This window comes from Lathamus discolor, chromosome 22, assembly GCF_037157495.1.
Source record: "Lathamus discolor isolate bLatDis1 chromosome 22, bLatDis1.hap1, whole genome shotgun sequence".
In the NCBI taxonomy this organism is placed as follows: domain Eukaryota; kingdom Metazoa; phylum Chordata; class Aves; order Psittaciformes; family Psittacidae; genus Lathamus; species Lathamus discolor.
Genome location: NC_088905.1, coordinates 4,696,490 through 4,724,305, shown reverse-complemented (window position 1 = coordinate 4,724,305; position 27,816 = coordinate 4,696,490). Strand labels below are relative to the sequence as shown.

Genomic DNA, 27,816 nt, shown 5'->3' with positions numbered 1-27,816 from the left:
AAAAAAAAAAAAAAAAAGGGAAAGAGGGAGCGGGAGGGAAAAAAAATAAAAAAGGAGCGGAGGGGGAGGGAGGGGAAAAAAGGAAAAGCCCCAAAAAGCCCCAAAAGCCGCCGGCGCCGGCGCTGCCCGCCCGCTCCCGCGGAGCCATGGCCGGGCTGCGGAGCTGCGGGCTGCTCCTGTGCCTGCTCCTGGCCCGGGCCATGCACTTCCCGGACTATTCCTACGTGCTGGAGGAGGAGGAGGAGGAGGACGCGGAGCCCCTGGACTACAAGGACCCCTGCAAAGCCGGTAGGGCCGGGGGGATGCGCGGCGGGGGGCGGCCGGGGCAGACAAAGGGGAGCTGGGGCTGGTGCTGGTGCGAGTTGTGAGCGTCCCGCGCCCCGGGGCTGGCCCCGCAGCCGGGGGCTCCCGCTGCCCGTCTGGGGGGGGTTCGGGTGCATCCGGTTGTACTTAGGGGGAGCAGCGGCACGGGGGGGTGGCCCGGAGCCCCGCTTGCTCCCGCTCCCCAGCGCTGGCTCCACCGGTAGCTGTCAAAGGTGGTGGGGAGCCCCCATGCCCCCCATCCTCCCCCCCCCACATCCTACACCAGGGCTGGACCCACCGCACCCCATTGCACCCCCTTACACCCGATGTCCCCCCTAGCACCCCAAGTCTGGACCCATTGCACCCCATCACATCCCACCCCACTGCACCCCACGGCTGGACCCATGGCATTCCATTCCACCCCACTGCACCCCATCTCACCCATCATACCCCATTGCACCCCATCCCATGCTCCGTACCCTTTCCCCTTTCTCCTTCTCCCCCAGCCCAGGGAAACCTCATCCCTCCAGGGCCAGGCTCAGCCCGGGGGGGGCTTTACCACAGCCCAGGGTCCCTCTGTGCTGGGCCCGAGGGGGGCTGAGCTGCTCCCTTTAGACGTGAGCAGGGCTGGGAGCAGGCCGGGCGCCGCAGGGGTTATCCCTGTGTCCCAGAGCACGATAAAGAGGCTGGAGGGACTCTTTGAGGGGGGGAAACTGAGGCACAGAGCGGGGGCTCGGGTCGGGCTGCGGGATCACGTTTCTCTGCAATGGCTTTGTCTGCGCTGGGGAAGGCGCCTCCTGATAGAACTTTGTCTCCACGAGGGCTTTTTCTGGCCCAAAATCCTTTCCCTTCCTGCCCTGCCGGGCTGGAACAGCCGAGCTTGCAAAACCGCCCGGGCACAGCCCCGCAGCGCCGCTGCGCTCCCTCCCTCGGCGCGGCCGGGACACGGCGCTGCCGACCCCAGCCCATGGGGGCCCCCCTTCACGCCGCTGCCGAGCACCCCAAAACGCCCTCATCACCCCCGGAGCCGCAGAGGTCGTGTCCGTGTGTGTGTCCCCCCCCCCCCCCGCCTTTGCTCGGTCCTGATGTGAGTAATTTAATTACAGCAGCCGTTCCCGGGGGGGTGCGGGGGGGTCAGGCCTTGCCACGCACTGCGTGAGCCTGGGATTATCCCTGCTTGGCTCCAAAGGGTGGGATGGTGAGATCCAGCCGGAGCAGCCGGACACCCCCGGGGCAGCCCCTGACCCATGCGGGGGTTGAATTGGGTTTGGGGCAGCGCCGAGCACCAAGGCCCCGCCGCCACCATGGATGCAGAGAAGGGAAGCACCGGGATATAGGGAGGGAAGCACCAGGACAGGAATTCGGGCTCCTCGGCACAGCTCATGCCAGAGGTATCCTGAGGCCAGGCAGGACGGCTGCCCGCAGCCGATGCCATTCCCACCGCGGCACCCGTGCCGCCGCCTCTCTTCCAAGGATGCCAAAATGGGACCGCTGGGAGATCCGGCCCTTGGAGCAACCCCGGGCGGGCGGGGAGGGAGGAATCAGCCGTGGCCCCGGCTTCCCTTCACCCGGTCAGCAGGATATCCAGGTCTCGGTGCCCAGCGGTGAGCACAGCAGATGCCAGCTTGGACCCTGGTTGTGTCTCCGGTTGGGCAAGGCAGGAGGCATCGCTCCCTGCGGTCCCAGTGTGCTGGGGGAGCAGCTTGGGGGGGGGCTCACTGTGTTGGCAGAGCCTGAGCCAGCGCTGGTCAAACACATCCATCCGCAGGGTTTGCTCTTGGCTCATCCCAAGGGATCCAGGGGGGTTGCTGAGCCAGAGAGGGATGAATCCCACCTCGCTCCACAGCCACGTGTGGGGGTGTCTGGTTAAAGGGGGGGCTCGCATGCTTCTGCCGTGCCCGTGCCGTCACCCATGGAAGAGGGGGCACGGGCTCAGGCCGCGTCTGCTTTGCCACGCTACCCACGGCGGGGGCTCAGCATCCCTGATGGCAAAACCATCCCGGCCGTGGCTGGGGCTGGAGCCCCCATTCCCGGTTATATGAGCTTCCCGGCCGTGCTCGGAGCGCCCTGGCTGCATCCGCCTGGCTTTCACCTCGGTTACACTTTCCAGGCGGAGGCAAGCGGAGGCTCCCGGCTGCAGCCACACTTGTCAGGCTGCCCAGGAATACTTTCCAGCCGTTGTGTGTCACTTAATGCACGCGGGGCGAAAACCCCGGCGGGGCGGGAGCCGCGCTCCGGGATGGGGCAGGGACCTGGGAATCCGCGCCGGGCCCCGGGATCTGCTTTATCTTTGTGCAGTCACCCGTTGGGCGCTGGGCGCGCTCGGGGGGCGATGGCGAGGCCGGGGCTGGGGGGGGTCACTCTCCCTACCCGGCTCCTGGGGACCTCTGCGGCTGCTGATTCACGCCGGCGACGGGGGAGGCTTTATCCGCCGTCGGGATGGGGCTGGGAAGCACATGGCCGGCGGGATGGGGCGGCCTCGGGGCGCCGCGGCCGGACCTGGGAGAACAAAGCATCCGGGAGGGATGCAGGGAGAAGCAGGAGGGCGGCTCATGGGCGCCTTCCCCTCGATGTTGCACCTTGGCACTGATTCCGTGGGTGAGAGCGTGGCCTCCTGGTCCCTGTGGCTTTGCTGAGGCTTCCCGGAGGTCTCCGGCGTTGTGGTGGGGAGAGGAAAGCGTCCCAGGGCATCCCGCTTGCCCAAGGGCTGTCGGTCACGGCTGTCTCGTCTACCCGGGGGGTGTGCGCATGGCAAAACCCCTCCATCCACGTGTCCATGAGCTGCAGGAGGCCGGGAAGCTTTGGAAGGAGTTAACAGGGCCTGGGGAGCGCTGGTGGGGATGGGATTGAGCTATGGAAGCACGGGGAGGGGGATGTGGTTGCAGCCAGAGCACTGGGGCAGACGCACAGAGGCCTTCGAGCCCTAAGGGGCTGGTACCAAGCACTGAGGACACGTTCTGGTGGCCCCCCTGTTACTGGGCCAGGCCTGGGGCGCTTCCCCATCCCTCAGTATCCGCTCTGGCTCTGTCCTTGCAGGGAACACAACACCAACACCCCCCCCCCCGGCCCCTTGGCAGAGCCATTGGCAAATATTTTCCTTCCCAGCAGCTCTCCCTTTCAGTGCCGCTGGCCCCGGGCTCTGTTCTGGTGACCCGGCTCCGGCGAGGGGAGGCAGGGCCAGCCCGTTCCCCCCCTGCTCCTGCCCGCGCTCTGCCATGCCTCAGGCTTGGCATCCTCCACCCGAGCCCTGGAGGAGGTTTTCCCCTCCACGGAAGAGGAGCAGAAGGAAAATCCGCCCCTGGAGGGATGAAACCTCCCGGCCTGCCCCCGGCCCGCATCAGCTGCTTGCTGCCACGGGCTGGGTTTATTAGAGGCTCATTTCGTGGAAGCCTGGAATGGTTTGGAAGGGAGCTCAAAGCTCCTCCAGCTCCAACCCCTGCCACGGGCAGGGACCCCTTCCACTGGAGCAGCTTGCTCCAAGCCCCTGTGTCCAACCTGGCCTTGAGCACTGCCAGGGATGGGGCAGCCACAGCTTCTCTGGGCACCCTGTGCCAGAGCGGGGGGAGAGGGACCCTCTCTTTAGTGGGTTCCCCTTGGTGCTGGCCTGCGCCGTCCCCCCGTGCCTCAGTTTCCCCACTGGTGCCGGGGGGCTGTGACCTGGCCTGGCTCCCAGCCTGGCTGCTGAGCTTTGAATTCCTGCTTTGTGCCTCTGTGCTGCTCCGAAGGTGCTTTGGGAAAGCAAATATTCCTCACTCCGGCGTTTACAAGGCTGGCTGCTCCCTGCCCCGGCTGCCGGCGAGGGGCACCGGGAGAGGGGCTGAGTCACCGTGGGGGGGGACAGGAGAGGGTCCGGCTCACCTCTGCCCTGTCTGGGGGCTCTCTGCGGGGCTGCTGGCTGGCTGTGGGTGCATGGGTAGAGCTGGCACCCCTCAGCCCCGACACCCCGTGGGATGCTCCGCATCCCTCCTCCTCTGCACCCACCCCAGGGCTCTCTGTGCAGGGCAGCCCCAGAGGCCGGGGGGGGGGAACCCCCATCCCATTCCTCCCCCCTTGGCCCCGGTGCTCGCAGCTGGGCTGGCGCGTGGGGCGGCGCCAGGAGCATTCCTCACATAGTTAACGGCTCTGCCCAGCCACTGGGATGCTGCTCGGGCCACTCCGGGGCTTTACGACACAGCCGAGAGCAGGATGCGCCTAAGGAACTGCTCCTGCCACCCCGCCGCCATCCCTTCTCTCCTTGTAGCCTCCTCTCTGCTCCCTGCTGAGCTCGGGAGGGATGCTCGGGGCCCATGGCTCTGCATCCCATGGGGTTCGCAGTGGCTGGGATGGAGCTGCTAAAGCAGCGAGGGAAGGCTGGAAGGCTTTGCTCCCAGAAAGAGGGGATGTGGGGGATGAGGATCATTCCCATCCAGAGGGAAGGCTGGGCTGAGTCTTTGCTCCCAAGCAGAGGGGATGCAAGGGATGAGGGTCATTCCCATCCGCATTGCACATGGAGGCTCGTTTGCCCCAGACTGACCTGGAACATGATCCTGCCCTGTTTATCTGCCGCCCTCCCCTGCCAAGGCTTCCCGAGGCTCTGTTTGCTTTCCCTGCTCACCAGAACATCGCGTTCGCGCCCTGGCCCCTTCCCATGGGTTACTCTATTTTGTTTCCTTGCAACACGGTTCCCAACCTTGGTGGAGCCCGAGGTCAGGCTCATCCCAAACTCCCGGTGATGCAGGAGAGGTCAGGCCCATGGGTACCCCCCTCCACTGCTTGCCTCACACAGGGGTACCAAGGATGCTGAGCGGCTCCTGCATCCCTGCTGTGCTGTGGCAATGGGGACAAGGGGATGCTGAAGAGACAGGCACCGTGTGCAGGCAGGAGATGCAGGGAGATGGGGACAGGGGTGCTGCAGGAGTTGGATGGAAGCCCTTGTTTGTCTGAAGCCTCAGCCCTGGGGGTTACGTCAGCGTTCCAAGAACCAACAGACAGCACAGAGCACAAACCACAGCGAGAGCTGAGTTATCTCCTGGCTTCAGGGTGAGGAGGAGCTCGGTGGGAGCCGTGTCAGCAGGTCCCGAGCAGCTGGCTGTGTTCTGGGGGCTGGGAGGGATGTGTATGGACAGAACCCGGATGCTCCCATCCCCATTCTTTTCTGGCTGATGGCGATGAGGGGTAGAGCCATTGTAGTGCCTGCACTTGAAGCTGGTGCACTGCTGGCACCGCATCCTTTGTTGGAGCTGCATCTTCCTCCCTGGCACCGCGTCCTTCCCTCTGGCACCGCATCCTCCCCTCTGGCACCGCATCCTCCCCACTTTGGTGAGCAGAGACCCCCCTAAACCACCCCACGTGTCACCGGGTGCGCTGGGAGCAAGCAGGAAGACACAACCAGAGCCCAGACCAACGCTGAAGTTTCCCAATCCAACCCTTTGGGTTTATTCCCAACGTGTCCTTCCAGGGACACCCCTCACTGCTCCAGTGCCCCCTCCAGCAGCACCAAGCCACCTTTCCCCCTGGGATGAGGGCACTGGGGGGAGCTGAGCTGCTTTGCACCGCTTGGGAAAGCAGCCCCACGTCCCCGCTCCGCCTGCCCGGCTCTCTCACGTATCCCAAATCCCTCACATATGGTTTCTATATCACTTGGCTGTGCCGCGCTGTAAGCGAGCTTAACTTTCCCTTGTCTTTCCATGCAGCTCTTGGCACGGGACGCTCGTCCTGCTCCGCGGCCCCGGCCTCCCCCTCGCTGCCCGTTCGGACACGTCTCTCCCGGCCCGGGGAGGGTGCGGGGAGGCCGGGGCCGGCTCCTGCCTCTGCTCTGCCCACAAATTGCAGCCCGGCCGTGCCAGCGGCGCCTTGTGCCAGGGGAGGTGCCGGCCCCGGCTTGTTTGCTCTTCCCTTGGCTCTGCGGCAGGTCTGCTCCCCACCCCGGAGCTTCCTCTGCTGCGATGCGCCGGGCCGGGGACAGACCCAATGCCTGGTGTTTTCAGCCCCCAAAGTGGCTTTTTCACCCCTGAAAAGTGGCTTTTTCACCCCTGAAGTTGGCTTTTTTCACTCAAAAAGGTGTCTTTTTCTCCCCAAAACGTGGCTTTCCAACCTTAAAGCTGGCTTTTTCATTCCAGAAGATGGCTTTCTCACCCCAAACCGTGGCTTTTTCACCCCAAAGTGCTTCATGCCACCGGCGAAGCACAGCTTGGGCTCGGTGCCATGCAAGGACACGGCGTCTGGTCAAGCTGGGCTGACCTCTCACTGCTCTTCTCGCCTCGTGCCGGTTGTCTTGGACCCGTCGTGGTTATCCCAATTGTCCCTCTTGCTGTCGTAATTAGTGGCTCTTTTGGGATCCACTTGCTAATTGCTCTGAGCGCCAACTTGGCACCGCTCCCCCGCAGCCCCTGAGCTGCTCCAGCCGCCCCAATCCCCACCACCACCACCACCACCGTTTCCCTGCCTATCCCCAAATCCCAGCCAGGGATTGGGATGCCCGGGACCAGGCGGGCACCCCGGGCACCCGCACGCTGGGTGAGGAGCCCGGCTCCACCCCACTGTGGCCGCATGCGGAGCCCCGGTGCCGGCGCTGACCTCAGCCAGAGCCGGGTTCCCGAGGGCTCCGCGCTGGCCCCGTGCCGGAGCCGGGAGCCGCGTCCTGGAGCGTTGACTCATGGCGAGAGCAGGAGGAAGAGGAGGAGGAAGAGGAGGAGCAGGGCTTTATCCTCCAGCCCTGCAGAGCTGCAGCATCCCCGCACCCCCGGCCCCGGGGGAATGGTGCTGGCCCCGGTGGACAGACAGACAGACGGACACCCCTCGGCCAGCCCCTTTCCTGCAGGCACTGAGCACAGCGGGAGCTTCCTGAGCCATATGGCTCCGCTTCGGTGGAGCAGATGACTTGGAGATGGTTGGAGCATCCCGGGGCTGTCGGAGCTCACACAGGGACGAGGGGCAAGAAGGGGGGTCCCGAGCCCAGCGTTTTGTAAAGGAGAAACAAAACCGTGCAGTTTTGCAACACGAATAATAACAGAAACCCGAAAAAGTGACGGACCGGGGCTTATGAGAACCAGATGTGAGCGTGGGGCTGGCTCCAGCCGCTGCAGAGCCGACACGGTGGCGGGCCGGGCGCGGGGGAGCCAGGCCCCTGCCTGGAGGAGGAGGAGGAGGAGGAGGAGGAAGGGCTTTACCTTCCTCTTCATGTGCTGGGGAGGGGCCGGGCGCAGGGAGCTCAGCCCTGGTGGGGTTTGGGGTCCCCCAGCGTAGTCTTGGGGGGCTCAAACCCCATCTCCCCCCCCCCCCCCCCCCCCCAGCTGCCTTCCTGGGGGACATCGCGCTGGACGAGGAGGATCTGCGGCTCTTCCACGTGGAGCGCGTGGTGGACCTGGCGCGCCGCTCCATCACCCGCACCAACAGCACAGGTACCCCCTGCCCACCCACCCCCCCCCCCCACGGTGGGGGCTGCTCCCGCTGACCCCCTCCTCATCCCCGCAGCCACCAACGCCACCAGCGCCCGCCAGCACCGGGGCCGGGCGAGGGCTCGGGGCCGCCGCGCAGCCACCTCCCGGCCGGAGCGCGTGTGGCCGGACGGGGTCATCCCCTACGTGATCAGCGGCAACTTCAGCGGTGAGTGCGGGCCCCGCGGGCCCCGTCCGGCCCCATCCGGGGTCGCCCCGCGCTCACGGCTCCCGCTGCCCCGCAGGCAGCCAGAGAGCCATCTTCCGGCAGGCGATGCGGCACTGGGAGAAGCACACGTGCGTCACCTTCCTGGAGCGCAACGACGAGGACAGCTACATCGTCTTCACCTACAGGCCCTGCGGGTGCGTGGCGCAGAGCACCGGGAGCCTCGGGTCACTCAGGATGCCCGGGTGATGGCACTGGAATCATCAGATGGGGCTCCAAGCCCCTGTGTCCAACCTGGCCTTGAGCACTGCCAGGGATGGGGCAGCCACAGCTTCTCTGGGCACCCCGTGCCAGCGCCTCAGCACCCTCACAGGGAAGAGCTTCTGCCTCAGATCCAACCTGAACTTGCCCTGTTTCAGTTTAAACCCATCCCCACATCTGGCCCAGACCTGCCAAGTTTTGGGTCTTGGAGGACCCATCCCTGGGGTCTGGTCCCTGCAGGTGGTTGGGAGCAGGGAGGTCTCGGAGCCACCGAGCTGCTGTGGGCCAGGGGCTGAGGTTGGTGGCTCAGCACCAGCCCGGGCTTGCAGCAGGGTTGATGCCAAAGGAAACAGGGGTTTGGAAGAGCTCAGCATCTTCACGCGTCAGGACACAGCCCCAGCCAAGCAGATGGTGGTTAGGAGGAGGCTTCCCCTGGAATGGGGAATGCACAACAACAGCGGGGGATGATCCATGCCCCAGCACAGGCACAGACCGGCCGAGCTCTTGTGGTGCAGGATGGGCACCCCTGGGAGCAGCACCCCAGGACCAGAGGGGCTGATGCTCAGACCCTGACTCACATCATCCCCGTCCCTGGCAGTGCTCAAGGCCAGGTTGGACACAGGGGCTCGGAGCAAGCTGCTCCAGTGGAAGGGGTCCGTGCCCATGGCCAGGGTTGGAGCTGGAGGAGCTTTAAGGTCCCTTCCAACCCAAACCGTTCCAGGGTTCTAAAGCACCGGGATGCCCACACCTCCTCGGCTGTCCCCAAAGGGCTGACCCGGTGCCCTCAATTCCCCCCCAGGTGCTGTTCCTACGTGGGCCGCAGAGGGGGGGGACCTCAGGCCATCTCCATCGGCAAGAACTGCGACAAGTTCGGCATCGTGGTGCATGAGCTGGGCCACGTCATCGGGTTCTGGCACGAGCACACGCGGCCTGACCGGGACGACCACGTCTCCATCATCCGGGAGAACATCCAGCCAGGTAGGGACCGGCCGCAGCCCTCTTCCTCCTGCTCCTCTTCCTCCCTGCCATGGGATGCTGCCGGTGCTGGGTCCCCCTGAGGGCATCCCCGTCCCTCCTGACTCCGCAGGGCAGGAATACAACTTCCTGAAGATGGAACCAGAGGAAGTGGAGTCTCTGGGTGAGACGTATGACTTCGACAGCATCATGCATTACGCCAGGAACACGTTCTCCAGGTACGTGGCTCATCCCCACGAGGTGTCCCAGCCCAGGGGACACCTTATATAGGGCTTATGAAGCCCTTCTCCCTGATCTCCAACCTGAACTTCCCCTGTTTCAGTACGAACCATTCCCCCTTGTCCTGTCGCTGCCATCCCTGATGAAGAGCCCCTCTCCACATCCCTCCCTAAGGCTGGGGATGCGCTGGGGACACGTCCCTGTCCCCGCTGACTCATGTCCCGCAGGCTCTCATTCCCAGGCTGCTTTTAGCATCCTTCCCCGCTGGCAGCAATCGCAGGCACAGACCTGGAGCTCCGCAGGCTCCGCTCAGCCTCTGCTGCTCTCCCCACAGGGGCATCTTCCTCGACACCATCCTGCCCAAGTACGACGTGAACGGGGTCCGCCCGGCCATCGGCCAGCGCACACGGCTCAGCAAGGGGGACATCGCGCAGGCCCGCAAGCTCTACCGCTGCCCGGGTGAGTGCCGCCGGCTGCGGGTGCCGGGAGGAGCAGCGCGGGGCCCTGTGTCCTGTGGGAACGGCTGCTTTCACCCCGAGACCTGGCAAAGGGGTCCCTGCTGCCAGTAGAAAAACGCTCTTTGGGGTCCTCCTGGCCATCGGAGCCCCTGCAGGGACCACACACACACACACACCGGCCATGCCTCCGTCCATGGTGCTCCCTGGGGTGGTTGTGAGCAGGAGACCTCGACGAGCCCCAGGGCTCTGCCCATGTGAGCAAAGACTTCCTCAGCTGCCCTCTCCTCTGGGAACAGAGCATCCCCCCAGAGAGCATCCCCCAGAGAGCCTCCTCTGCAGCAGAGCATCCTCCAAAGCATCCCTTGGAGACCATCCTCCAAGAGCATCCTCCCACCCATCCCAGCAGCAGGAGGGGGTTGGATGAGGCACAGTTGGGCTGTTACCAGCGGGATGGGGACAACATGGTCCCGCCATGGACCCTGGTCCTCCCCGGGGCTGGTGCGGACTGAGGGATGCTCAGCACCACCAGCACACGTGCTGGCACCTTGAATGGCGCTGAGGGCCGTATCCCATGAGCGTGGCATTGCCACAAGGGCTGCGGGGTTCAGCACGAGGCTGGGATTGGACCAACCACATCTGCAGGAGTTTGGCTCCTGCTTAATTCCAGCAACTCCTTGGCAGCCTGGAGGAGGGACAGGGCTGTGAGGGGCCCCAGCAGCGGCCGCGCTGTGCGCGAGGGCTGTGGGGCTATAGGAGCGAGCAGAAGTGATTTGTTTGGAAAGGATGTGGAGGGACCCCCCCAAAAAGAGGTGATTCCCCCCAAAACCCCCTCTGCAGCCCGGCTGCCCCTGCCCTTTGCTCCCACCGTGCAGCAGGGAGGGAAGGAGGCAGCGAGCCCCCTCCTCGAGCCGCGTTCTCAGCGCTTCACCTTTCATCTCCTGGTCCCCGCACCCCGAGCAGGAGCTGGGGGTGGCCCCGCGTCGATGCCGCGGCCCCATGTGGCTTCCAGATGGCCCCGCTGGGCCGGGTCCAGGCGCGGCTGTGGATCCCTGCCCGGAGCAGGGGCGGCGCGGCAGGGGCGGGGAGCATCACCCCGGTGAGGTCTGGGGCTTCCTGGGGGTGCTCCCTGCAGCGCTCTCCTTGGAGATGGGGCTTTGGGTGCTCAGGGGGTGCAGGAGGCTTGGGAGCGGTGCCCTCCCCAAACCAGGGGGTCCCGGGGCTCTGACTCCGCTTTTCCCTCCTTGCAGCCTGCGGGGAGACGCTCCAAGACAGCCAAGGCAACTTCTCCTCCCCCGAGTTCCCCAACGGGTACTCTGCCCACATGCACTGCGTCTGGAGGATCTCCGTCACCCCTGGAGAGAAGGTACCGGCGCCGGCGCAGCACCGAAGGCTCCCACCCCTCCTCATCCTCCTTCCCTCCTCCTCTCCCCTCGTCCCGGGGCGCTCCTGAGCCACCGCTGCCGGTGCCCGGCTGCTGCGGGCGGCAATGGGGACCGGCAGGCGCAGACCCCGCGGGGACCTTGCTCTTCCTCCTCCGCTGTTCTTCATCCTCAGATCATCCTGAACTTCACCACCCTGGATCTGTACCGAAGCCGGCTGTGCTGGTACGACTACGTGGAGGTGAGAGACGGGTTCTGGAGAAAGGCCACGCTGCGAGGTAACCAACCGGGAGCCCTCAGCCCGGCCGGCTCCTGCTCCTGCTCCTGCTCCTGCTCCTGCCCTCCCTCCCCGGCGCAGGCAGCGCCAGGGGCTCCGCTCCGCTCCATCCCTGCTCCTGATGTGCCAGAGCCCGGGGGGGGGCGGCCATGGAAGGGTTCTTGGGGTGAATGGGGCTCCCACCCCCGCCTGGCTGAGCCAGCCGGTGGCACATCTCCATCCCGGCCCTACTGCCCATGGACCCAGCTGCCCCACACTGAAACAACCACCAACAGCCCAAGGGGAGAGGGGGGAGAAGCAGCTCTTTCCCTTTAGGATGCTGCAGGGGCACAGGGGGAGGGACTGGGACATAATGGTGAGGAAGAGGAGGGCGCCCGGCTGTCGGGAGCCCAGCACGCCTTCATCCCCAGGCAGGTTCTGCGGGAGCAAGCTGCCCGAGCCCATCATCTCCACCGACAGCCGCCTCTGGGTTGAGTTTCGGAGCAGCAGCAACTGGGTGGGCAAAGGCTTCTTTGCTGTCTATGAAGGTAGGGATGGGCAGAGAGGGAACACAGGGCTGGTGGTGTGGCCGGGGGGGGGCTCAGGCAACTGCGTCTCCCCCCCCCCCAGCCATCTGCGGTGGGGATGTGAAGAAGGACAATGGGCACATCCAATCCCCCAACTACCCCGATGACTACCGGCCCAGCAAGGTGTGCGTCTGGAAGATCACCGTCTCCGAGGGCTTCCATGTGGGATTGACCTTCCAGTCCTTCGAGGTGGGTGAGCACATCCCCCCTGCACGTTGTGCTGGACCCCCATTCCCTGCGGTAGGAACAGGACGTCTCCCCAGCAGCATCCCCCTGGCCCAGGACACCCCATGGGGCCGCAGCAGCGCTGTTGCTGCCTCCGTGCCTCAGTTTCCCCGTGGCTGGTGCATGTGTGGGGATAAGGAAAGAGGAAAGGAGAGGCAGGATTTGGGGATGCTGAGGCCGAGACACCCCCCCCCCCCAGATCGAGCGCCACGACAGCTGTGCCTACGACTACCTGGAGATCCGGGACGGCAGCAGCGAGTCCAGCAGCCTCATCGGGCGCTACTGCGGCTACGACAAACCCGACGACATCAAGAGCACCTCCAACAGGCTCTGGATGAAGTTCGTCTCCGACGGCTCCATCAACAAGGCCGGTTTCGCCGTCAACTTCTTCAAAGGTCGGTGATGCTCCGGTGTGGGGGTGTGGGTGGGCTCCGTGGGGCTGCGGCGGCCCCGCTGCCCGCTCACCCCGCTGCCTGCCCCAGAGGTGGACGAGTGCTCGCGCCCCAACAACGGCGGCTGCGAGCAGCGCTGCGTCAACACCCTGGGCAGCTACAAGTGCGCCTGCGACCCCGGCTACGAGCTGGCCTCCGACAAGCGCCGCTGCGAGGGTGAGTGCCCCCCGCGCCCCCCGCCTGTACCCCCCAGCAGCACCCCGGGGGCGCGGGGTGGTGATGGGCGCCGCTCCCTCCTCCCGCAGCCGCCTGCGGAGGTTTCCTCACCAAGCTCAACGGCTCCATCACCAGCCCGGGCTGGCCCAAGGAGTACCCCCCCAACAAGAACTGCATCTGGCAGCTGGTGGCCCCCACTCAGTACCGCATCTCCCTGCAGTTCGACTTCTTCGAGACGGAGGGCAATGATGTGAGTCAAAGGGGAGCAGCCCCCTCGCCCCCTGCGCGCACTCCCCGATGCTGGGTGCCACCAGCCCCGCGTCCCCCCCTGTGTCCCCCTTTGTCCTTCGCACCCCCAGGTCTGTAAGTACGACTTCGTGGAGGTGCGCAGCGGGCTGACCGCCGACTCCAAGCTGCACGGCAAGTTCTGCGGCGCCGAGAAGCCGGACGTCATCACCTCGCAGTACAACAACATGAGGATCGAGTTCAAGTCCGACAACACCGTCTCCAAGAAGGGCTTCAAAGCCCATTTCTTCTCAGGTAGAGCTGCCCGGGCCCGGACCGGGCACCCCCGCACCGAGCGCCCCCCCCACCCCGCACCCCCAAACCACCGCTAACGCCTGCCCCTGCCCCTGCCAGGGGTGCAGCCCCGGTCCCAGCCCGATGGGGGTGACCCCGGGTTCGAGCCCCCCCCCCCCCCCCCAGCCCGGCGCTGCTGCCCCTCAAGGGGATCCCCTCTTTTAGGGAGCAATTGGATGCTATTGCAGGTGCTGGGGGGCTCCCCAAACAGCTCGGGGGTGCACAGGGATATGCTCAGCCCTGGAGGGGCCAGTGCTGGTGTGGGGAGCAGGTTCCCCCCCCCCCCCAGCCTTGCTATGGGCCGGGCACTGCACCCCTGGGGTGGCGTTGCCATGGGGAGGGGGGATGTCCCCGCTCTGCTGCGCTGCTGCATCCCGCTATGCTGCATGGCCACGGGCTTCCCGTGCTTCCCGGGCAGGGCGGCCGGTGCCGGGGGTGTCAGCATCCGGCCATGCCTCAGGTCTCTGGAGCGGTCCCTCCTCCCCAAAACCATTACCTGCTTATCCCTGCGTGTCCTGTGGTCCGACCTCCTCTCCCGGGCCACCCCGCCAGGAGATCATGGAATCCTGGAAGGGTTTGGAAGGGAGCTTAAAGCTCACCCAGCTCCAATGGCAGGGACCCCTTCCACTGGAGCAGCTTGCGCCAAGCCCCTGTGTCCAACCTGGCCTTGAGCACTGCCAGGGATGGGGCAGCCACAGCTTCTCTGGGCGCCCTGTGCCAGCGCCTCAGCACCCTCACAGGGAAGAGCTTCTGCCTAAGAGCTCATCTCAGTCTCCCCTCTCTGTCAGTTTAAAGCCATTTGATGGCACCTTCATGCCTCGGGCGGGTGGGGATGGGGACACGGAGCCAAACACCGGCTGCAGCCGCGCATCCCCCGGGGCTGGCCCCTGGGCCGGGGGCTGCCGCGGGACCCTCATGGAAGAGAGGGTCCCCCCCGACGGACGGCGGGGCCTGGACGCCCGCCCGGCCCCTGGCGCTGCCGTGGTGCGAGCGCAGCTCCTGCGCCGGGGCAGCTCCTGCCGCTTCCCCTCGCGATGGAACCCAGCGAGAGGCGCCTCGGCAAAGCCAGACCTCGGCGGCGGCGGCACCGGGGGCAGCCGGGTGAGTGCCCCCCCCGACCCCGCTCCGGGCTCCCCCTTTCCCCTTCGCCTCCTCTGCCTCTCGCCGGGGTGTGCGGCCGCCCAATGGGGCTACTCCGTCCTGGACCCCCAAACCTCAACGCCCCCCCCCGCCCTCACTCAGGTCTCGGCAGCAGGACCTCGCTGCAGGACTCAGCCACGGAAGGGTCCCTCCTGTGCTCCCCCCGTGCGGTCGCTCCCATCCGACCCTGGGCAAAGCATCTCCCGTGCGGCCCCTTTTTAGCCGTGGAGGGTCCCCGTGCTCCTCCCCGGGCCCCGCTTTGCCCCGGTGAAGACTTGGCCCCTTCCTCCTCTCCTCCTCCTCCTCGCCGGAGGCAGCGGCCGGCCCGCTCTGCTCCCACGTAAGGACCCCTCGGTGCCGGCTCCCAGGTACGTCCCCCCCGGCTCTGCGGCGCAGGGGGGGTCCGCAGCGGGGCGATGGGCGCCGACGGCGGCTGCAGGGTGTTGGGAGCAGCCCGGGAGCGGTGGCGGCAGGGGCCGGGTAAAAGCGCGGCGCAGACGGAGCCGGGGGCGAGCTCCCTTCTCCGGCAACTCTCCGCTCTTGTCTCGCCCGCCCAGGCTCCCTCCGTCCTGCCGGCGGCGGGTGATGCCGGGCCCGAGCTGCTCGGAGCCGCTCCCGGCCCATCCGAAGCCCTTTCCCATTCCCAAACGAGCCTTTCCGCCTCGCTTCCTCCCTCAGACCTAGGAAGACGTCAGGTTATAGCCTCCGCTTGAGAGGTGGCCGCGGGGCTGCGGGCGCTGGCTCCCGGGGGATGCTGCTCCCCTCCGGCATCGCTGCAGAGGGATGCTGCGGGGGTGGCTGCCTGCTTGCTGCTGGCTTCCCCCCCGTCCCAAACCCCCGCGGGGACAGGGAGCGAGGAGAGGCCATGGGCTGCGGGGCATCCGGCCCCAAAGCGGGCTGCGGGGCGGGGGGGGGCAGCCCCGTGACACCGCTGGTAGGGACCTCAGGCGGTGCCGGGTGCCTGGGGCCAGACCCCACCGCTGCCACCGCAGAGCCCGCTTCAGCCTCACCTCCCGGAGCCAAGGCCTCACCTCCTCCCCGTGCGCCGCTGGTGCGGGTGCCCTGCTCTGCCTCGCTTGCCCCGCTGCCCCCCGCATGCCCCGCTGCCCCCCGCACCCGCGCCCCCATCGCTCCCGTTTCTCCTCCTCCTCTCTTTGCAGAGAAGAAGCAGCAGCTCCAGCCCCCGAAGTCGCGCCCGCCCGGCCTCAAGGTCCGCCTGCAGAAGCGGCCGCGGGGCCCGTCCTGAGCCGCCTCCTCCTCTCCCGTCTTTCTCAGGAATGCCGTGCGGGAGCACGCCGGGGCCGGGCCGCCCCGCGGCCCCTTCGCTTGACAGAACTGGTCGTTGGCCTTATTTTGGATGCTTTTGTCCTTGTTTTCACGTGTTCTGCCTGGTTTAAGCACCGCCGTGGGGCTGGTCGCGGACCCCCCGACCCTGGTTTGGAGTTTTGCCCTTGGTTTTTACCGTGTCTGTGACATTTCCCTATCGATGAGTAAAGAGGGACTCCCGCGTCCTGGTCTTTCTTGTGCATCTTTGTTGTCACTGTGTGTTTTTCTGCCTTCCCCGTCCATCCCGTAAAGCAGGTAATGGTTGTACCCAGGGGTGTGAGCCCAGGGAGAGGAGGACCCATCCCAGCACCCGCGGGGCTGCTCCGAGCTTGGCCAAGGGATGGAGGAGCTGCTTGTTGCTGGTGCAGGCGCTTGCTTGGCTGCTCTCTCGCCGGCGGCAGCGGCGCAGCGCTGGGCACCGGGATGCGGGGACGGACGCCGGTCCCGGGATGCTCGCCCCCCTCGCCCAGCTCAGCCGCGGCCGCTCTGCTCTCTCGGCAGACAAGGACGAGTGCTCCAAGAACAACGGGGGCTGCCAGCACGAGTGCCTCAACTCCTTCGGCAGCTACGAGTGCCAGTGCCGCAGCGGCTTCGTGCTGCACGACAACAAGCACGACTGCAAGGAAGGTGGGTCCGAGCCCCAAACCCTCCCCCCCAGCCCCAACCCCTGCACCCCTGAGCCCCCCTTGTCCCCACAGCCGGCTGTGACCATAAGGTGACGTCCACCACGGGGACCATCACCAGCCCCAACTGGCCTGACAAATACCCCAGCAAGAAGGAGTGTACCTGGGCCATCAGCACCACGCCGGGGCACCGCGTCAAGCTGGTAGGGCTTTGTGGGTACCAGGGGATGCGCAGCAATGGGGCCCCCCCCGGCTTAGCCCCACCGAGTGCTGTTGGCTCTGTCACCCCCACAGACCTTCTCGGAGCTGGACGTGGAGGCACAGCAGGAATGCGCCTACGACCACTTGGAGATCTACGACGGCAAAGACGCCAAAGCCCCGGCGCTCGGCCGCTTCTGTGGGGCCAAAGAGCCCGAGCCCCTCGTCTCCTCGGGCAACAAGATGTTCCTCAAGTTCGTCTCTGATAACTCCGTGCAAAAGAAGGGCTTTGAGGCCACCCATGCCACAGGTACCGGCGCGGGGCTGCCCAGCCTGGTCGTGGGGCGGGAGGAGGCTGTGGACCCCCCTCAGCATCCCCTCGCCGCTGTCTCGTCCCGCAGTGTGCGGCGGCCAGGTCCGCGCCGAGGTGAAGACCAAGGACCTGTATTCACACGCGCAGTTCGGGGACAACAACTACCCCGGGGGCTCGGACTGCGAGTGGGTGATCATGGCCGAGGAGGGCTACGGCGTGGAGCTCATCTTCCAGACCTTCGAGGTCGAGGAGGAGGCCGACTGTGGCTATGACTACATGGAGCTCTTTGACGGCTACGACGGGACGGCGCCTCGCCTCGGGCGCTTCTGCGGGTCCGGGGTGAGGACGGGGCGATGGGGAAGGACGGGGAGGGCAAAGGAAGGGATGGAGGCACCCCAGGCCAGGCTGGATGTGGTTCTGGGCAAGCTGGTGTAGGTGATCCCCGCTCAGCGCAGGGACTGGAGGAGCTGTGGATACTGGGAAAGGTTAGGGTACTAGGAACGGCTCATGCCTGGAAGTGTTCACACACCGTGTAGCCGAGGCCCCCAGTGCCATGGGTTAGTGGCGGCCTTGGCAGTGCTGGGGAAAGGGTTGGACTGGATAAGTTTAAAGGACTTTCCCAATTTGTCTGATCCTACGATTCTGTGAAAGACCTAAACTGCCGCAAGCTGAGCCAAGCCGGCCAGAGCATCCCTGGGGGGTCGCTGGGGTGGTACATGGGGGTGCAGGCAGCTGTGCACCCCCGGGATGCTCATGGTGCTGAGGACCCCTGTTCCTCATCCCGGCAGCCCCCGGAGGAGGTGTACTCAGCCGGAGATTCGGTGATGATCCGCTTCCACTCGGACGACACCATCAACAAGAAGGGTTTCCACCTTCGCTACACCAGCACCAAGTTCCAGGACACGCTGCACACGAGGAAATGAGGGCCCGGGGGGGTCCCGGCCCCCGCCGCGGGCAGGGAGGAGGAGGACGGAGGAGGCAGGAGGAAGGCAGCGGGCACGCACCCCGCACAGACCGCCCGAGGCGCACACAGCCAACCTCAGCACTCAAGACACGCTCGCACGGGGCCCCGGGGCTCGGGCACCCCTGGGCACAAGGGCAGAGGGGGGGTCCCTGGGCCAGCAGCCGTGCCCCTGGCACTGTGTGGGGCACACGAGGGCCCCGTTGCCCTTCCTCGCCCCGGCCGAGCCGGCCGCAGCTCTGAATGTACAAACCAGTAACCGGGAAGAGCCCAACACACACAAGGTGCTGTCTCCCTCTTGTACCGATGAAATAAATACCCTTGTACTTGGAGGGGGCAGCCCCGGCCTTTTTGCTTCCCCTGCTCCAGGGATAACAGCATCCAACCCAGGGCTGGACCAGGGAGGGGAGAGCATCCTGCCCCCTGCACCGGAGCCACACGCCGGGGCTCCCCAAAGGCAATCAGTTCATTGCAACCCGCAGTGATGAGCTGGAGCCTCAGCCGGAGCGGGTCCTTCCATGGGTGCTGGGTGCTCCCCCAGGCCGCCTTCGGGCAGCTCTGCAGGTAGGTGCTCACCCCACACCTTTGGTTTCCCATTAGGAATTCGTCCCCAGCCCCATCCCAAGCCACCCTCGCTGGTGGGTGCCGCTGCCGCCGGCGGCAGATGGATGGTGGGATGCAGCACGCGCTCCCTCGTGCCTCCCCTCCTTCGTCCTTCATGTGATGGTGTCTGCGGTGGGGGAACGGGGCTGCTCCTCACCCGCCAGCCGGGGAAGGGGTTGGGAAGCCCGGATGGGACAGTGATGGGCGCCGGGGCCTTTCATCCCGCAGGGTTTGCAGTGATGGGCGACGCGGTGTCAAAACCGTGCTCTTGCGGCCGGTGAGAGCAGGAGGGTGCCCATTGCTGCCCCAGCACCACCCGGTCCCCCCCTCCCCACCCTGTCCCTCCCCTCCGGAGCACCCCCGGGGCTGGAGCAGGGACAGAGGTGCAGGACACGGCCGGTGTGACCGCACGGTTTATTGATACAGCGCCAGCACAGCACAGGGATGCTCGGGACGGGGAGGTGGTTGTGTCCCACCGGAACAGCGTGCAGGGGGTACACAGAGAGGGGAGCCCGCGGGGGCCATGCTGCCGACGGCTCATGCGGGGGGCTGCGGAAAGAGGGGGGAACACAGGGCGAGGGGGGGGTCAGCTCTGCTCCCCCACCCGGGCTCCTCCGGCTGCCATGGGGATGGGTAGGGCAGAGAGTGAACACAGCACGACACCGGGGGGGGGGGGGAAGCGGTGGTGCTGCCCCGCACCCCAAACGGTGCCCCAAAGCGGGGGTCCCTGCCCCAGCACCCCTCCATCCCCGGGCGCAGTTCAGGACTGGGAAGGGGGGCGTTTTCCAGCCTCTCCGACGAACCCCGTGGGGCGGGGGGTAAAAGGATGCTGGAGGGGATGGGGGTCCCGCAGAGGATGCGCAGAGGCGGGCAGAGCGCGGGGCTCACGGTGCCAGGATGATGCTGGTCGGCCGGTCCAGGAGACGAAGGCTTCCTCCCGCTGAGCAGCCCAGGCTCGGCCTCAGCACCGGGCGAGCATCCCACCGGCTCCCTGCTGCCGCGGGCCGGGTGCCGCGGGCCCATCCGCGTCCTTCCCCCAGCAGCATCCATGGGTCCGTGCCCCCGGCAGGCCCTGCCCGCGGCCCCCCCTTAGCGCCCCACGCTGATGTTGCACGTCTTGCAGCTGGGGTCCTTTTTGGCGTTGGCGGTGGAGAGGCTCATGAGCTGGTGGCCGCTGATCTCCCCCAGCACGCCGAGGCTGAGGTCCACCGGCTCGGTGTATATGAGCTCCAGGATGCTGTCCTGGGCATGGCGGTACACCAGCTCGCCCTCCTCCACGCAGCACGTCAGGAACTTGTTGGAGGAAATGTCCAGCTGGGGCAGGCGCTCCCTGCAGAAGAGATCCCCGGAGGAGCCTTTGGGCGCCAGGACCAGCACGACGTAGTGGTAGGCGGTGTACATGCAGTAGAAGTCCGCGAAGTAGAGGTTGGTGTTGGGGTTGAAGAGGCGCTGGGCTGGGATCTGGAAGCGGTACCGGCCGTAGGGCGAGTCCTGGGGGGGCTGCCCGGTGTTGAACTCGGTGTTGCAGCTGAAGAAGATGCCGTGCAGCATCCCGCTGGTGGGGGAGCCGTGGCTGCCGCTGTTGTCCTTCAGCGACGGCTTCATCACGTTCCCGCAGTGCATCCTGCGTGCGGGGAGCAGGGGGGGCACACGGGGGGGGACACACACACAGAGGTCAGGGATGCAGCCCCGGAGGGGAGCGGGTGTCCCGGGGCGGGGGGGGTGCGCTGGGAACGGGGGTACCTGACGTGCTGGAAATACTCCTTGTGCTGGTTGCGGTAGAAGACGGAGAAGCGCAGCATGCGCCCGGCGATCAGCTCCGCTTTCTCCTGCAGCTGGGCCAGATGCTCCTTGGCATAGTCTGGGGATGGGGACATCGGGGTGAATCCACCCCCCCTCCTTCGGCAGCGCAGCCCCTCCCCTCCCATCCCATCCCATCCCATCCCATCCCACCCCGCAGCTCCCATTCCCCACACCTCCTGCTTCCCACTCATCAGCTGCCGCTCCAACCGGCCCCGGCTTGTGCAAGCTCCTGGCATCGCCCCCGTGCTCCCGGCTCCTGGATCCCAGCCCCGGGAACGCCTCCGCTCACCCCCGGTGCAGAACTCCACCGTCTCGCTCCAGCCGGACACCAGGTACTCGCCATCGCTCTGCTTCACGGCCGTCTGCACCGCTACGCTGTACTCGGTGCGGGGGCTCAGGAACCAGTGTCCCCGCACCGTCATGGGCAGCGGCACCGCCTTGGCCACCAGCTTGGTGGGGACATCCTGTGCCAAAGGGCTGAGGGTCAGGATTTCACCCCGCCACCGCGCCCCGCTTCCATCCCTGCCCCTTCCCAATCCCGAGTGCTGCTGGGATGGGGACTCAGCTTCCCCCGTCCAAGGGGGTGTCTTGGGGACCCCTGCTCCCAGCAGCATCTCGCGGTGTCAAGAGGCCAGGGAGCATCACCGCAGTGCAGAGCTGTTTCTGTGGCAACGGCGGATGCTGAAGTCAGGAGACACAGGGGAAAAGAAGGAATAATCCCCCCCCCATCCCCCCCCCCCCTTTATTATCGGGGAGGAGGGAGGAAAAAAATAATGTTAAACATTAAATAGCATCACCCTGGCAACGGCGCTGCTAAAACCGGCCCGAGTGAGTGACTCGCAGCCATGCGGAGGGGGAGCGTGAGCGGCTCCGCGGGGGCTCGGGGGCTTGGTGGCACCTCGGTCCCCATCCCGGTCCCCTCCGCTGTGTCCCAAGGGAGGATTTGACCCCAATTCGGCCCTGGAGTGAGCACGAACGCTGCTCCCCCCCTCCAAGCCTCATCTCCTCGCCCTAAACGAGACCCCCTCGCCCCAACCCGCCCCAGCTCACCCGGTGCTTGAACTTGTTGGAGTTCTTGTTCTCCTTCTTGTTGAGGTCGATGAAGTAGTGGGTGACCCTCTCCAGGTCCCCCTTCTCCATCGCCCAGGAGATGCGGAAGGAGTCGCAGGTGATGTTGTTGATCTCGATGTTCTTGGGGGTGGAAAGCAGCTCCATGGCCGGCGGAGGCGCGGGGCTCCTGCGGGACACGCGGGGGTTGCTCTGGGGGTGCCAAACGCAACCGGGGGCGACCGCAGCCCACGGCGGCAGCTGCCGCCCGCCCGCAGCCGGGGGCCCGCGGCAGAGCAGATGGCACCGGGGAGGGAAACGGCAGCCGGCAGCCAGGAATAGGCAGCGGGAAGCCGGGAACGAGCCCGCCCGGGTGCCGCGGGGCCCCGGCTCCACGCCAGCGCCTGTTTCGGGGTTTGCTCAACACCGGGTGGGGAAAGAAAAACAAGGGGAGCGGAGGGAGTGATGGGAGAGGGGAGCGGTGCGGGAGGAGAGCCTGGATCCGCCTCTGCCCCGGCCCGCGGGCGCTCCCTGCCTCAGTTTCCCCATGGCTGGCGCTGCGCTTCCCCCCCCTACGCCATGGGGGGGGGGGGGGGGGGGGGTTTCGCACCCAAGGGTGGGGGGTCCGTGGGTGTAGCGGTGGCACCGAGCTATGGGGTGCAGGCGCGAGGGTTGCTGGGGTGGGTGGGTGCCCCCCGCTTCGCACCTCTCAGCACAGGAGCCCTGCCCCGCTGCAGCTGGCACGCACCGGTGCCTGCCACCGTGGGGCTGCCCCCCATGTACAGCCGTGCCCATGGGCACCCACAGCCGGGGTGCCAACAGTCCGCAGCCCCCCCCCGGCGCCGCTGCACGGCATCACCACCATCACCACCACCATCACCATCACCACCATCACCACCATCACCACCACCATCACCATCACCACCATCACCACCATCACCATCACCACCAGCATCACCACCACTGGTGCCAACGCCGCTCAGCACCCACGGGCGCAGCCACCCCACGCTCCCAGGCACCCACAGCCCCCCCCCAGCGCTCGGTACCCACCAGCCCCCCCGGGCCGCTGTCACCCCGTGCCTGCGGAAGGTCACCGCTCTGGGGACACGGTGCCACCCCAATGCCCCATTTCCGTGCCTGGCAGCGGCAAAGCGGGCGCTCTGCGGGCGCAGCGCGGGGCGTCCGTGCCTCCGCATCCCCATCCGCGCACCCCGCGTCCCCCAAGCAACCCCTACATCCCATTGCCGCTGGCAAGCGCGGTCCCGAGCGGGCCCGTACCTGTCCGTGCCCGGGGGGCTGCGGGGACGCGCTGCGGTGCCGGGCAGGGAGGTGTCGGGGTACCCGGCGGTGCCTGCGGCTGCTGCGCCCGGGATCCTCCGAGGCAGCTGGGGAGCAGCGCGCACCCTCCGGAGGAGGGAGAGGGAATGAGACCGATGGGGGGGGGCGAACCCCAAAAGAGAGGCGAAATCGGTGCCTGTGAGCGGCGGGGGGGGGGGGGGGCAGGACCGAGCCCGTTCGCCAATGGCTGCGAGCGGCGTCAGCGAGGGATGGAGGCAGCGGCTCCGCGCTGTGGGCGCAGGCTGGGGGTGTGGGGGGGCGCCTCCGGCCTCGAGCATCGCTGCGGGGGGGGGGGGGGGGTGAGCCCATGCACAGCCGGGACCCCCCAAAGCACCCATAGAGGGGTGCGGGGGCCATAGGGGTGCTGGAAGGCACCGGGACCCCCGGGCTGCGCCCCCCCGGTGCGGGTTTGATGGGGGGGGGTGATGCAGGGGCCGCCTGTGCTGCAGGACCAGGGTTTATCCGGGGGGGAGCACCCCAAAACGTCGTTGGCCCCATGGGTGTGTGTGGGGGGCCCGTGTGTGGGGCAAGGCTGCAGCGGGTCAGGGGCTGCCCGCAGCACGGCACCCCATGGGGTTCAAGTGAAGAGGAGGGGACCCCAAACCCGTCCCCATTGTGCGTGTGCGCGTCCCCACTGCACGGCGCCCCACGGCGCGGCTCTGCCCGCTACAAAGATGGCGCCGCCGCCGTCACATGGGGCAGAGTAATGCCCAGCACAAAGATGGCGGATCACAGGCGGACACAGCTACCCTTAACAAAGATGGCGGCGGCGGCGTCGCACTGGACAGGCGCGTCGCGCTGCGCACATGCGCGGTGGGGCCGTGAGCCGGTGGCTGCCCGGGCCGGGTAAGGGGCGGCGTGGTGCGGGGGGGGTGAGCTCCGGGGGGGGGGTGCGGGGGGGGCTCTGGGGGTGCAGGGGGGGGGGGAGCGGCGTGGGGAGGGGGTGCGGGGGGGGCTGAGCCCCATGGGGTGAGGGATGGGAGCGGGCTCCGTCTGGGGGGGCAGGAGCAGGGGCAGGGCTATGGGGCAGGCTCTGTTTGGGGGGCAGGGGCAGGGCTATGGGGCAGGCTCTGTTTGGGGGGGCAGGGGCAGGGCTATGGGGCAGGCTCTGTTTGGGGGGCAGGGCTATGGGGCAGGCTCTGTTTGGGGGGCAGGGGCAGAGCTATGGGATGGGCTCTGTTTGGGGGGGCAGGGCTATAGGGTGGGCTCTGTTTGGGGGGCAGGGGCAGGGCTATGGGGCAGGCTCTGTTTGGGGGGGCAGTGTCAGGGCTATGGGGCAGGCTCTGTTTGGGGGGGCAGTGTCAGGGCTATGGGGCAGGCTCTGTTTGGGGGGGCAGGGGCAGGGCTATGGGGCAGGCTCTGTTTGGGGGAGCAGGGCTATGGGGCAGGCTCTGGGGGGCAGGGGCAGGGCTATGGGGCAGGCTCTGTTTGGGGGGGCAGGGGCAGGGCTATGGGGCAGGCTCTGTTTGGGGGGGCAGGGGCAGGGCTATGGGGCAGGCTCTGTTTGGGGGGGCAGGGGCAGGGCTATGGGGCAGGCTCTGGGGGAGCAGGGCTATGGGGCGGGCTCTGTTTGGGGGGGGCAGGGGCAGGGCTATGGGGCAGGCTCTGTTTGGGGGGCAGGGCTATGGGGCAGGCTCTGTTTGGGGGGCAGTGTCAGGGCTATGGGGCAGGCTCTGTTTGGGGGGGCAGTGTCAGGGCTATGGGGCAGGCTCTGTTTGGGGGAGCAGGGGCAGGGCTATGGGGCAGGCTCTGTTTGGGGGGGCAGGGGCAGGGCTATGGGGCAGGCTCTGTTTGGGGGGGCAGGGGCAGGGCTATGGGGCAGGCTCTGTTTGGGGGAGCAGGGCTATGGGGCGGGCTCTGTTTGGGGGGGCAGGGGCAGGGCTATGGGGCAGGCTCTGTTTGGGGGGCAGGGCTATGGGGCAGGCTCTGTTTGGGGGCAGGGGCAGGGCTATGGGGCAGGCTCTGTTTGGGGGGGCAGGGGCAGGGCTATGGGGCAGGCTCTGTTTGGGGGCAGGGGCAGGGCTATGGGGCAGGCTCTGTTTGGGGGGGCAGGGGCAGGGCTATGGGGCAGGCTCTGTTTGGGGGTGCCCCTCTCCATCTGCCCCCCCCGCAGGCCGAGGATGGCGGAGGGGGGCTCTGCCGACGCGGGCTCCGGGGCCAGCCTGCGCCCGGGGCTGCCGGGGGCACGGGGGCTGCTGGGGAGGCGGCCCGGGGCCCCCCCCGTCACCCCCGGGCGCCTCCCGTCCATCCGCTCCCGAGACCTCACCCTGGGCGGCGTCAAGAAGGTGAGCACCGGGGAGGGGGGGGGGACACCCCAAAAGTGCCCCTTGGGGTCCCTGCGGGTGATGGGCACCGCGGTGGGGGGGTGCTGGTTTCCGCTCTGCCCCATGCCCTGCAGCGAGCGCTCCCTGCTCTCGCCCGCAGAAAACCTTCACCCCCAACATCATCGGCAGGAAGATCAAGGAAGAGTGAGTGCCCCACCGGCCCCAAGGGGTGGCTGCGGGCAGGGACCCCTGGCCATGGGGGTGCTGACCCCCCCCCCCCCCCACACACACCCCCCCCCGTGCTCCCCAGGCCCAGGGAGGAAACCTCGGTCAAGAAGGAGAAGAAGGAGCGGGAGCGGCAGCGCGATGGGCACGGCCGGGGCCGCGGCCGGCCCGCGGTCATCCAGTCCCATTCCATCTTCGAGCAGGGGCCTGCTGAAATGATGAAGAAGAAAGGTAAAGGAGCTGCTCCTCTGCATCTGGTGTGTGTGTGTGGGGGGATTTGGGGGGGTCCTGCCCTGCTCAGGGCTCACCCCGGCGCTGGTTCCCGGTCCCCAGCAGGCTCCTGGGACAAGACCGTGGATATGTCGGACTTTGGTCCTTCGCACATCATCAACATCAAGAAGGAGAAGAGGGAGACGGACGAGGAGACGAAGCAGATCCTGCGGATGCTGCAGAAGGATGATGTGAGTGGGGCCGGAGCGGGGGGGTTTGGTGCCGGTGGGGCAGCGCTGAGCATCCCTGCTGCCATCCCCGCAGTTCCTGGATGACCCAGGGCTGAAGAACGACATCCGGAACAAGCCGGTGCAGCTGCCCCTGGCCCACTCGGGCTGGCTCTTCAAGGAGGAGTCAGGCGAGCAGGAGGATGCTGAGCCCTGGCTGCCCGGCCCAAAGGAGGAGAAGATGGAGCTGGACCCAGCGGCGGTGAGGGGTGAGCTGGGGGGAACTGGGGGGGTGCTGGTTCTGAGGAGCTCCCCATGGGCCATCAGTGAGTGCTTGAGCTGCATCCCCATCCCTGGCAGTGCTCAAGGCCAGGCTGGATGGGGCTTGGAGCATCCTGCTCCAGTCGAAGGTCCCTGCCCGAGGCAGGGGCTGGAGCTGGAGGAGCTTGAACCCAGCCCATTGCAGGGCTCTGTGGACGCAGCGGGGTGCGGGGCTGCCCCCCCTTTCCCTTCCCCGCACCCACCCCCCCTCTCCCTGTGCAGTGAAGGAGGAGCCGTGCGATGAGGCCCCCCCCCGGCCCGCGCCCAGCGGGGCCCCCCCCGGCTTCCCCCGGGACGTGCCGGTGTCGGAGCTGCTGCAGCGCCTGCGGCTCTCGGCCCAGGAGGAGCTGCTGTTCCTGCAGCTCCCGGACACGCTGCCGGGGCAGCCCCCCAGCCACGACACCAAACCCGCCCGCCCCGACCTGCACGGCGAGGACGGACCCGCGCTGCTGGGGAAGCAGGACAAGAGCCAGGTAGGGGCTGGGGGGCACCGCCGGGCCCCGCGCACGGCAGGGACCTGGAGCCGATGGAGCGAGGCCGGAGGAGGCCACGGAGCCAGGCTGGGAGAGCGGGGCTGGGGCAGCTGGAGAAGAGAAGGCTCCTGAAGGGGAGACCTGAGAGCAGCTCCAGTGCCTAAAGGGGCTGCAGGGAACCTGGAGAGGGGCTTGGGGCAAGGGGAACGGCTCTAACGTGGCCGGGGAGGCCGGGATGAGGTCCCCGTCCCGTGTCCCCGCAGGAGCTGAGGCAGGCAGAGAACACGTGCACCCTGAGCGACCTCCCCGAGGGACAAGTGGGGAAGCTGCTGGTCCGCAAGTCAGGGAAGGTGCAGCTGGTGCTGGGCAAGGTGACCCTGGACGTGACCATGGGCACCCCCTGCTCCTTCCTGCAGGTACAAGGTGTGGGGCTGACCCCCAGGGTAGCCCCACGGGGGCCTTGGTGGGGTGATGCTGGCTCCTTGCAGCCCATCCCCGTGAGGGCAGCAGGGAAGGACCCCGCTGGTGTCAGCAGGGTGGGGGGCTGATGGGTTTCCTATGGGATTGGGCTGCTCACGGCCGGTTCTTGCCGGGCCCAGGAGCTGGTGTCGGTGGGCATCGGGGACGGGCGCACCGGGGAGATGATGGTCCTGGGCCACGTCAAGCACAAGCTCGTTTGCTCCCCGGACTTCGAGGCGCTGCTCGAGCACCGGCACCGGTAGCGCAGGGGGAGCTGGGCTTGGGGGGGGGGCCCATGGGGCTGGACCTTGCCCCGTTGGAGCCGCTGCCAGCCCCTTGGTGTCCCCCCCCCCCCCTGCAGCTCCGGGGGTGCAGGACCCCGCTGTGTCCCTGCCCGCGCCGGGGGACAAAGGTGGAATAAAGGCCTGGGTTTGCCCATTTTGGGCTGTTCCGTCCCATCCTGTCCGGGGGGGTCACAGCCTGCGCTGCTTCCTCGCCCTGGGGGGGGGTCCGGCATCACCCGAGGGCGATGTCACGGAGCTGAATCCCCCCTGGATGCCCCCCAGGCGGTGGGCAGGGAGGGCGAATGGGGCTGCCCTTTGCCCCCCACTGTTGCCCCCCTTCCCAACCCTATCGTACCACCACATCCCCATTTCCTTACCCCCCATCCCATTGTACCTCCCGAATCTCAGCGTTTTTACCCCAAATCCCAACATCCCCCCATTTATTTACCTCTGAACCCCAAATTCACGCCCCAAATCCCTATTTATTAACTCCCAATCCCCACGCCCCCCCCCCAAATCCCGCTGCATCCCCAACCCCATCTGACCGCCCCCTCCTTGACCCCGCCCCCC

At 67.2% G+C, this 27,816-nt stretch overlaps 3 protein-coding genes across 6 annotated transcripts; 2 read left to right on the top strand and 1 right to left on the bottom strand.

The window, feature by feature from the left end:
• Window positions 1–45: 45 nt before the first annotated feature.
• BMP1 (bone morphogenetic protein 1) lies at window positions 46–18,324 on the top strand. Of its 2 annotated transcripts, XM_065659044.1 has the most exons (20): window positions 46–288; window positions 7,575–7,682; window positions 7,756–7,887; window positions 7,964–8,081; window positions 8,945–9,123; window positions 9,233–9,338; window positions 9,674–9,798; window positions 11,045–11,160; window positions 11,352–11,454; window positions 11,864–11,980; window positions 12,063–12,208; window positions 12,444–12,639; window positions 12,727–12,852; window positions 12,942–13,102; window positions 13,212–13,392; window positions 16,399–16,524; window positions 16,596–16,723; window positions 16,815–17,028; window positions 17,120–17,370; window positions 17,820–18,324. In XM_065659044.1, exons 1-20 carry the CDS (start codon window positions 147–149, stop codon window positions 17,952–17,954), a joined length of 2,910 nt encoding a protein of 969 aa, XP_065515116.1. In that variant the 5' UTR covers window positions 46–146; the 3' UTR covers window positions 17,955–18,324. The 2 variants fall into 2 exon arrangements, with proteins under 2 accessions (XP_065515116.1, XP_065515117.1); XM_065659045.1 differs by lacking the exons at window positions 16,399–16,524; window positions 16,596–16,723; window positions 16,815–17,028; window positions 17,120–17,370; window positions 17,820–18,324 and adding an exon at window positions 15,732–16,099.
• A 671-nt stretch (window positions 18,325–18,995) lies between these two features.
• PHYHIP (phytanoyl-CoA 2-hydroxylase interacting protein) lies at window positions 18,996–22,920 on the bottom strand. Its single transcript, XM_065659079.1, has 5 exons — window positions 22,724–22,920; window positions 21,449–21,635; window positions 20,688–20,862; window positions 20,339–20,456; window positions 18,996–20,219 (listed from the first exon to the last, which is right to left on the bottom strand). Exons 2-5 carry the CDS (start codon window positions 21,611–21,613, stop codon window positions 19,685–19,687), a joined length of 993 nt encoding a protein of 330 aa, XP_065515151.1. The 5' UTR covers window positions 21,614–21,635; window positions 22,724–22,920; the 3' UTR covers window positions 18,996–19,684.
• A 645-nt stretch (window positions 22,921–23,565) lies between these two features.
• On the top strand, window positions 23,566–27,401 carry POLR3D (RNA polymerase III subunit D). Of its 3 annotated transcripts, none has more exons than XM_065659050.1 (9): window positions 23,566–23,629; window positions 24,897–25,068; window positions 25,208–25,251; window positions 25,358–25,503; window positions 25,609–25,733; window positions 25,807–25,978; window positions 26,253–26,503; window positions 26,767–26,919; window positions 27,103–27,401. In XM_065659050.1, exons 2-9 carry the CDS (start codon window positions 24,904–24,906, stop codon window positions 27,223–27,225), a joined length of 1,179 nt encoding a protein of 392 aa, XP_065515122.1. In that variant the 5' UTR covers window positions 23,566–23,629; window positions 24,897–24,903; the 3' UTR covers window positions 27,226–27,401. The 3 variants fall into 3 exon arrangements, with proteins under 3 accessions (XP_065515122.1, XP_065515123.1, XP_065515121.1); XM_065659049.1 differs by having other exon boundaries at window positions 23,567–23,629; window positions 25,606–25,733; XM_065659051.1 differs by lacking the exon at window positions 25,208–25,251 and having other exon boundaries at window positions 25,606–25,733.
• The last annotated feature ends 415 nt before the right edge of the window (window positions 27,402–27,816 follow it).